This window comes from Humulus lupulus, chromosome 2, assembly GCF_963169125.1.
Source record: "Humulus lupulus chromosome 2, drHumLupu1.1, whole genome shotgun sequence".
Taxonomy (NCBI): domain Eukaryota; kingdom Viridiplantae; phylum Streptophyta; class Magnoliopsida; order Rosales; family Cannabaceae; genus Humulus; species Humulus lupulus.
The window spans coordinates 253278598-253288217 of NC_084794.1; the positions used below are offsets into that span (position 1 = coordinate 253278598).

The following is a 9620-nucleotide window of genomic DNA, read 5'->3' on the forward strand; positions in this document are numbered from 1 at the left end:
TCTTTATAAAAATGTTCAAAGAGGGAAAACAAATACTAAAGTCAATAAAAATTATAATTAGCTAAGTAACCATCCAAGACTTTCAATCCAATTAAGAGATAGAACCAAAAATTGAGATCGTGATTTGTAATTATACCAAACATGGAAAAAGAAAATGGTAAAAATCTTAAAAGCCTGAATTGGATGGTTGGTGTTATTTACTGACCCAAAAATCAATTAATTAAACATAATAAATAAGAAGAATTGTAATGATGCTGAAACAAACCTTTTTATTACTTTATTCATAGACCTAACTTGTACGTTGACCTTTTATTTCATCGTGGATCATTTCGGCATACGATTAATAAATTCTTTTTACACCTTAACTTGTATATATACTTTTTTTTTTCTTTTTCAACAAACTTCTTTGCGATTCCCATCTCTTTTTCTTTTTGAAAAAAACGATTCCCATCTCAAAATTATAATAATAATAAATAATTCATTGCGGTTTTAATGCTATATATTTTGTTTCGTTAGAAACTATTTAATGAATAATTAGTTATGTTTCATTTTAAACTTAAATAATTTTGTATAAGCCTAAAATACAAGCCTTTTAAAGTAACTTCTAATTTTGTCAAAAAAAAAAAGAGTAACTTCTAACTAATTTCTAAGAAAATGGTATTATTTGTCGTACTCTTATTTTATGATTTTTTTTAATAGAATTTTCTTTTTTGAAACTCCAACTCTATTCTAATCTATTTATTACATTTTCATTCCAAAATATAAATAATTATCTCCTTTTTTTTGAGTAAATATATAATTATCACTTTTAAGTATAAAATAATATGCGAAATTAATTTATTTTTTTGACAAAAAATAATATGCGAAATTAATTAGCTAGATAAAGCATAAAATAAGAAAGTACACTTTTGAAAAGGAAAAGAGAAATTCGCTCAAAAAAAAAGAGAGGAAATAGAAATTTGGGTTATTCTTATTCAGAGAAAAAGATAGCGATAAAATGTGGTATTTTGCACGCTAAGTTGTTTGTTGTTTGCCCTCTCTCAAGTTTTCGTTTTTTCAGATCTCAAATTCTCTGTAACAAAATCTGGGTCTAACTTCAAACCTATTGATTCGCCTTGATCTATCATTTTCTATTGCCCGTTTTCTGGGAAAGAAGGATTTTTTTTTTTATATTTATATTTTTTTTTCTTCATAATAGTTTGATTTCATTTATGAATAGAATATAGAGTTTGTGATCTAAGCTTGTAAGAGCCGAATGGGTTCCCGGAAACGAACCCCATCAGCGTCTTCTTCCCCCGGAACTGACATGTCTACATCAGGTAAGCTGTTCAAAATTTTGTATATATAGCTCGTTTGCCCCCAGCTTTTGATTTCATTTCAATCTGTATTGCTTTCTTAATCGTTTTATGATTGTTGTTTCAGTTTCGTTGTTTAGATTCTTGCAGAAACTTGTCTCAATCTTTTTTTGGTCTCTGAAATTTTAGATCTTTTCTTGTTTTAATCAAAGTTTGTATTTGGGAATTGGGTATTAACGAAAATATCATATTTTAGCTGGTTGAAGAGTGAAGTAGACCTTTATTGCTTTAAAGGGTCTTAACCAAGCCGTTGCGTTACGAAAAAAAAATATGCTAGAAATATGGAGATTAGTTGTTTATGATGCTAGGGAGCCTTGGTTAACGTTTTTATCTATTACGAAATATTTTTTTCCTTAAAAAAACTAAATTGTGTAGATATGCTGAACAATTGCATTTTTATTAGTTACGTCTGAAACATTCGTTTGATAGTATTGCGTTTTCTTATTTGTGTTATGAATGTGATACATGGAAGACTGTATAATGATCCTTATTATTCAAATAGAAAAGAGTGTGGTACATTTGAGAGTATTGAGTGTTTTCTTATTTGGGCTATAAATGTGATTCATGGAACGCTATACAATGCTTCTTATTTTTCTAATAGAAAAGAGTTTGGTACAGTTGAATCCTAAAAGTTCTCTCGTAAAGTTTTCATCTTGGAAATTTAGAAGTATATATATATATCCCGGACGGTTAATCGAATCACATCTAGCACTTCATGTTTGTTTTTTCAGCCAACCCCTTTTATTGTCCCCATCAACTCTAACAAAAGTGGTATTTGGTTTGTTGAGTTGGTGTAACCAAAAACATTGGATTACTAAAGAGCTAGTCAGTGATTTCTGATTTAAAGAAACTTTAGGCTTTGTTATTATTGTAATTGATTCATTTTGACTCCTATTTAATTTTATTTTGCAGGCCTTGCTGAAAAGCATCAGCAGGATCTAGAAAACTTGGGACTGGCAACACAACCCTTAAAAACTATGAAGCTTTTTGTTTTGGCCTTATTGCAATATATTAAGCGATCGATATCATATTTGTTAGCAAAAGGTGGTTGGCTTATGCTTTTGAGTACAGTTGCATTGGCTATTGGGATTCTTCTAATGACCATCGATGGGCCTCATGAGAAGGTAGTTCCGGAATAGGATGCAAGATAAAGACTTAACTGAAAACCATTTCACCTAAAATAATAGGATAACTTTCAGATGGAGCCGTCTATTAGGTCACTGCCGGAAAGATAATTTTTTAATGTCCAAAGATCTTATGTGTTACTATATTTTTCATTGATACTATGGTTCTTACGTAATCCCTGGACTGATGCAAGCTAATGCTCTTTCTTTTTACACTTTAAAAGATGCCTAGCTTTTTTGACCTTTAATTAGGATAATCCCACACATGCTATTAATATTGTATATTTTTTTGAAAGAGGCCAATTAACATTTTCTTTCATCTTGACATCTATTTTTCCTTCATGGATCTCTGCCATTTTTCAATAATAAATTTTGACACCTTGTTCTACAGCATGTGGAAGAACTTGTGAAATATTTTCAGTTTGGATTATGGTGGATTGCTCTCGGAGTTGCATCGTCAATTGGTCTTGGTAAGCATTTTGCTTACAGATGAAAAGTATGAAGACTATGATCCATAGTGCCTTATATTTGAATTCTAATGATACAAAAATTTAGATTTGGAGGAAATGTCTTCCATTGGCTTGAGGCTTCTAAACTAAAAAGAGTGTGTGCCATTTCTTTAATCCATTTGATCATACTTGCTTTGTCCATTTGCAATAAAAGCTTTGCATAGTGACAGTGTGTACATCTAGCAATGTTTTGGGTTGTTGTTGATTTTTATTTCCCATGACCTTATGGCATATTATCACTGCAAAATGTAACAAATATTTTCATGTCTCTTAGGATCTGGGTTGCACACTTTTGTCCTCTACCTCGGTCCTCACATTGCTTTCTTCACCATTAAAGCAATGCAGTGTGGACGTGTTGATTTAAAAAGCGCTCCATATGACACAATACAACTGAAACAAGGTCCTTCGTGGCTTGATAAGGACTGTTCTGAATTTGGACCCCCACTGTTTCCAGTAGTAGATGGATTGCGGGTTCCACTTAGCAACATATTGGCACAGGTACAGTTAGAGGCTGTTCTATGGGGCGTTGGGACTGCAATAGGGGAGCTTCCTCCATATTTTATTTCACGGGCAGGTATGGAGAGGAAACAGTAGGTTTGCAATTTCCAGAAGCTGTTTATGGTTTAAATTATTTATCCTATGGGTTATTGCAAATTTACTTTGCTAAGATAACATCATATATGCCTTAAACATTTATAAAGGGAACATAAAACTTACATTTCATTTAACATTGTGGTTCTTTAATCATATTCCCTTTTGGTAGACTGAGAATTGAAAGATTGAATGGCTTGTTAGTAAACAATGAATCAAGCCATGCATTTTAGGTTTAGCTTGCTTTTACCTACATAAAAATCAAAGATGCTTATTAATTTCCACGAAGGAATAAATATAATAGTAACAAAAATTGTTACTTGAGTTCACTGTTCAGGTGCACAAGACCTTAAAATTCAATTTTTATAATCTTTTAACTTATCATTTAATGCAGCTAGCATATCGGGTAATAAGTTGGATGCCATGGAAGAATTGGATGGCTCTTCAAATGAGGATAGTGGATTTATAGCTACACATTTGAATAAAATCAAGCGCTGGCTTCTATCTCATGCTCAACATTTGAACTTCATCACCATCTTAGTGCTTGCTTCGGTTAGTCAGGATTTTATTCTGCGTCATTACTAACAAAATTTGTTACAAAATATAGTTTAATCTTCAACTACCAATTTAAGTCCTATTACAACAAATAATTCGTGTTTGTTTTGTAAGACACATCAAACAGAATATGCTTGTGCTAATCTCTTCTTTTTGTTTCCCCACTTTTATGTCTGGTATACTTGACATTTAAGTATAGACATCAACAATCTATGGTTTTATGCACCTGAACTAATCTTCATTATCTTTTTGTCTGTCCACCTTATCCTTAAGACTTGAGAAGATTATGTCAGATACTTTTTTACAATGAAAAATGTAGCTTCTACATTGACTTTTAATGCTACCGTAATCTTTTTTAGCAACTTAGTTTCTATTCTTGTGGTTCTATTAGCTGAAATAGTGGGATGCTCAACAATTACTTGCTTTCTTTACTAGTATTAATATTCAACTATTTTTTGTTTATTTTTGTCCAAACTTGAACTGGATTGGTTTTAGTGGAGCATTTGTATGCCATGGCAAGGAAAAGTCAGAAGTTCTGATTTGGGTGCAATTGATTTATCCTAAAGGTCGCTTTTAAAGAGTGGAGAGTATGATATGATTAGATTGGATTTGACAATTTTTGTCATATGCTTTTGTTATGAAATTAGAGAACGTCAAGAAATTTAGGATAATTATCCAACACAATCTCCCTCTTTATATATATCATTAGTGACAAAATTTGTAACTTAGTATAATGATCAACTCTCTATGTCTTTCTTGTTTTATAATATTTTTCATAAAATCCAATGCACTATCATATCCCACACACCAAACAAGGCCTAAAAGTAGAAAGTGATTCATGTTAGGATGGTGTCACTAACATTTGATTCAAATTCTATTATAGCAAAAAGCACTTTAAAGATGGTGATTAAACTTATTTCCAGGCTTTTAGAAAATCCATTTTGCCTGATGTAACGAGTTTTGTGCTTGTTTCAAGTTATATACGTGACTAATTTCTATGTGTTTCATCATCTAGTTCTATTGATTTGTTTTGCTTGCTAACCTGAATACTTTATCAGGTGCCAAATCCTCTATTTGACCTTGCTGGCATCATGTGTGGACAATTTGGAATTCCATTTTGGAATTTTTTTCTTGCAACATTGTTGGGGAAGGCAATTATCAAGACTCACATACAGGTTTGTCAGCTTAAACATTATAATGATCTCTTTACCTAAATAGAAGCAGTTCCTAGATTTGTTTATCTGAGATCTTACTATTCTTTGGGCTTGGCTTTGCTTCAACTCTTTTGAAATTGTCTTCCTTTGTCTTGTACCCTCCTGCAGACGGTTTTCATCATCGGAGTTTGCAATAATCAACTTCTCAATTGGATAGAGAATGAATTGATTTGGCTTCTCAGTTTCATCCCTGGTTTAGCATCTGTGCTCCCCAATGTGATATCCAAACTCAACGCGGTGAAAGAGAAGTATATTACAGCTGTACCCGTGTCCTCAAATATCAAGGTTTGCCCTCTGACCTTTACTTTTCAGGGAAAACCATCCGTTTTAGCTTTCATGCTTGTTTCCTTATGCATATTCTTATTTCTTTCTCTCTATAAAATCCTCGTTAGGTAAAAAAGTGGGATTTCTCATTCACTTCGGTCTGGAACACGGTGGTGTGGCTCATGCTCATGAACTTCTTTGTGAAGATTGTGAACGCAACCGCACAGAGGTACCTGAAGAAACAACAGGAGAAGGAGATATTGGCGCTAAACAATAAGTCATAGGCATCAAAGTGGAGACATACACAGGTTGGCCATGGCCCATGTTCCTTGCTTGGTAGTGAGGAACTTTGATTCTTAGTCTCTTAAATATAATACATTCTATTATTTTTCTGTTACCATTATTAGTAATAGAAATTCTTAGTAGTAGTAGATGATGTAGTAGCAAGCAGTTACTTGATCACTTTACCAGGAAGGCATAATTGGTCTGCACCCCAACTTTTCTGCATGCATACGAAGTGTCATTGTGAGAAGCTTGTATAGGATCCTCACTCAGGAAATACAGTGAACTGAACTAGAAGAAGAAGAAGAGGAAAGCCATTCTCTGTTTTAGTTTTGGGGGACGTATTATTTTTGGGTGGTTTTTTAACCCTTTCTCAACAAATTGTTGAATTGAAACTGGAATATTTGATCATTTTTTAAAAAAAAATTAATTTTACAAAGCTCGATGATATCTTCTCATCTATTGATTGTATTCAGAAGTCAGCCCAATTATTTTATTGAACAGAACTTGACAATAATTCATTGAATATGGTTGTCAGAAGTTTTTTTCCTGTCTTTAATTATAAATAAATTAAAAAAAAATCATATTTATATAAAAATAAAATTAGAGCACTCAACAAGTATTAAAATATAGCTCAGAAGCCACAAAATGACACTCGAGTCATTTAGCTAAGCTAGTAACATAAATTGTTCTTCACATTTAGTTACATACTATTCATTTTATAAACTTATTTAATTATTTTTTTACTATTCTCACATTTTTTTTCTTTCTATTTTATTATTTTTTATTTAAATAAATAAATAATATCTAAAAATATAATAGTTAAATATTGTAAAGAAAAATTACAGAAAAACTAGTTTATGGTGTAATGTAAAAAATTTTAGTAAAATAAAAAAAAAAAATAGTGAGATATTTTGAAAAATATAGTAGAGAATAAGAGTGGACCTTAGGAAGAGACTTATACTAGACTTAAAAAAAAGTTAAATTTAAATAAACAATATTCAATATATTGTCTATACAAAAAAGCAAACAAATCACAGAATGTTTTGATATTTCAGAAGGTAATAATGTAGTTAGCCTTAGTGGGCTCACAAAGCTATTTGGTAGAGAGAAAAAAAAAGGTTGTTTGGTAGGTAAGAAAAATAAGAGAAAAAGTGTATTAATTTTTTTTTTTTTATGTTTACTATATAAATAAATAATTTCGGTATTGGATGTATCGAGTTGTGTACGAGCACTCCTAATGAATGTTCTACTTTATCTTTTAAAATATCTCACTAAAATATATATTTTTCTATTTTACCTCTAAGTTTTACATTATACCATACATCAGCTTCTCTATATATTTCTCTACATCATTTAAATATTATATCTTTAAACATATTTTATTAATTAAAGTAAAATAAAATAATTGAAAAAGAAAAAAGAAATAATAAATATATACTAAATGGGAGAGAGAAAGCTTATTAAGAAAAATAATAATAATAATAAAATATTATATAAAGGATATGTAAATGTAGATATGGATATGGATTAATTGGAGTTTGTGCATAACTATTATAAATATATGTATAAAGGACTTGATGGAATATGTTTTTGCGAGTTTTAGCTAAATATTATAGATAAAGTGTATTACAAAATACATCACCAAAATATATTTTTTTTATAATTTACCTCAAACTTTTACATTATATCATACATTAGCTTCTCTATTTTTTCTCTACATCATTTAAGTATTATATATTTTAAAAATATTTTATTCATTTTTAAAAAAAAAATTAGGGTTTGTACCTTTTTAGACCCTGTGTTTTTCCTCATTACCTGTTTGGACCCTGTGTTTTGACAAATTATTTTTTGGACCCTGTGTTTTGTAAAATGATTCAAATAGGGCCCTAAACCTGATTTTGATGAACAAAAATTGAATATAATAACACAGTTTTTAGGCAGAATGACTGTATTTTTGTTCTGAGTTGTTAGTTTGATGAATTATTTGTGATTTTAGTTCAAAAACTTTGATCAAAATCGAGTTTTTGGGGTCCATTTGAACTATTTTAGAAAACACAAGGTCTATTAAGTAATTTGTCAAAACACAGAATCCAAACAGGTAATAAAACAAAATACATGGTCTAAAAATGTATAAATCCTTAAATATAATAGTATCACACACACATATATATATATATATATATATATACAAAAGTTTATAAAAAAAATAATAAAATATTTATAGCTTGATGAATAGTATTTCACTACATATAGAGAAATACTATTCATTTAGGTAAAAAAAATATAAGATTGGTAGACTATTTAACCACTTTTTTTCACTATTACAAAGAATTAGACATTTTAGAGCATCCATTGAAAGTGCTCTAAGTAGACATTGACATTTTTATCTTAAAAAAAAAAAAAGTGAAATGAGAATAAGACAATCACAAAAATCAACTTAGGGGTTTGGAGTAGTCCCTCCCTCCCTCCCACCCTCCCAATGCATGCATAATTTTTCTGTTAGAGTAAAAAATTAAAAGGAGTAATGAAGAGCCAATAAAAGCTTATAATAATTCTAGGTTGGCATTAATTATGACATTATTATATGATTAAGAGAGAAACCCATCACAATTCCTCCTTGACCTTCCATAAATTGCTCTCAAAACTTCAATTACTTCAAATAATTATATTTCTAATCAATAAAGATTTCCCTTCCTTCCTTCCCCACCTTTAATATAATATTATAACAAAGTAAAATAAAGATTGTTGGTGGATACGTAATGCAACATGGAATAGATTATATATATATATAAAAAAAAAAATTAAAAACTATAATGAATGAATCCTTAAATTCTATTATAGACATAATTTATAATAATAGTACTTATCAAATTAGAATAAGACAAGACAAACATCATGAGTTACGTAATCAAGTATGTTACTATATTGAATGGTGTTATTTTAATTAATCTACATCAGCATTATCTAAAATTAATGCCAAATAATAATACTATTTAATTAAATATATATATTTATATATGTATGTGTATAAGTAGTCCAATATGCTTTTTTATTGAACTTTGTGTTCACGTTGCTAAGATCTTCATTTGATTGATGCTACTCTTATTTTATATTAAGTATTCGGTGGTCCAAAAAAGAAGATTATCATTAAAAAATATATTATATATATATATATTAATAATATAATTTTCTTAGCTAGTTTGATTAAAATATAAAATATATATAGTGTTGTAATAAAGGAATAAAACCAAGAAGATTCTGAAATTAAAGAATATTATGTTATGTCCTATTTGGCTAGGTATTGACTCATCTCCACCGATATAAATTATAATAAGTATTATTTATTTTGCTTGGAACAAATAAAATTATTTAAATGCATATTACTTATTTAATGACAATAAATATATATATATATCTCTTTTAATAATTAATAAAAGTACATATGCTTTTTTTAATACTAAATAAATTTAAAAAATACATGCAGTAGAAAATGATTCTGAGAGGTTTGGCCATAAAAATTGTCATGTATTGGATTAATTATATATGTATAGATTTTATTAATTTATTTGATTTTCTATGGAGAAGTTTAACCTACCACTTATGATAAAGTATCAAATACCAAATAAGAAACATCGCTCAAAAAATAAAATAAATAAAAATGAACTGCTACGGTCCTCCCACTAGGAATTGTTTTAGTTAAAGTTTCTATATTTGTTTGAATAA

The 9620-nt window shown here is 29.3% G+C and overlaps 1 protein-coding gene across 1 annotated transcript; it reads left to right on the plus strand.

Annotated features, from left to right (window-relative positions):
* The first annotated feature begins 931 nt into the window (after nucleotides 1–931).
* LOC133819204 (vacuole membrane protein KMS1) lies at nucleotides 932–6356 on the plus strand. Its single transcript, XM_062252388.1, has 8 exons — nucleotides 932–1319; nucleotides 2268–2479; nucleotides 2871–2949; nucleotides 3263–3562; nucleotides 3974–4131; nucleotides 5193–5309; nucleotides 5457–5633; nucleotides 5741–6356. The coding sequence occupies exons 1-8, from the start codon at nucleotides 1256–1258 to the stop codon at nucleotides 5894–5896; spliced, it is 1263 nt and encodes a 420-aa protein (XP_062108372.1). The 5' UTR covers nucleotides 932–1255; the 3' UTR covers nucleotides 5897–6356.
* The last annotated feature ends 3264 nt before the right edge of the window (nucleotides 6357–9620 follow it).

Excerpts from the sequence above, each read along its gene's own strand:
- LOC133819204 (XM_062252388.1), top strand. The coding sequence starts at position 1,256 with ATGGGTTCCCGGAAACGAACCCCATCAGCGTCTTCTTCCCCCGGAACT. Across the intron at positions 1,320-2,267 it reads AACTGACATGTCTACATCAG|GCCTTGCTGAAAAGCATCAG; the intron begins GTAAGCTGTTCA and ends TTTATTTTGCAG. Across the intron at positions 5,310-5,456 it reads TTATCAAGACTCACATACAG|ACGGTTTTCATCATCGGAGT; the intron begins GTTTGTCAGCTT and ends ACCCTCCTGCAG.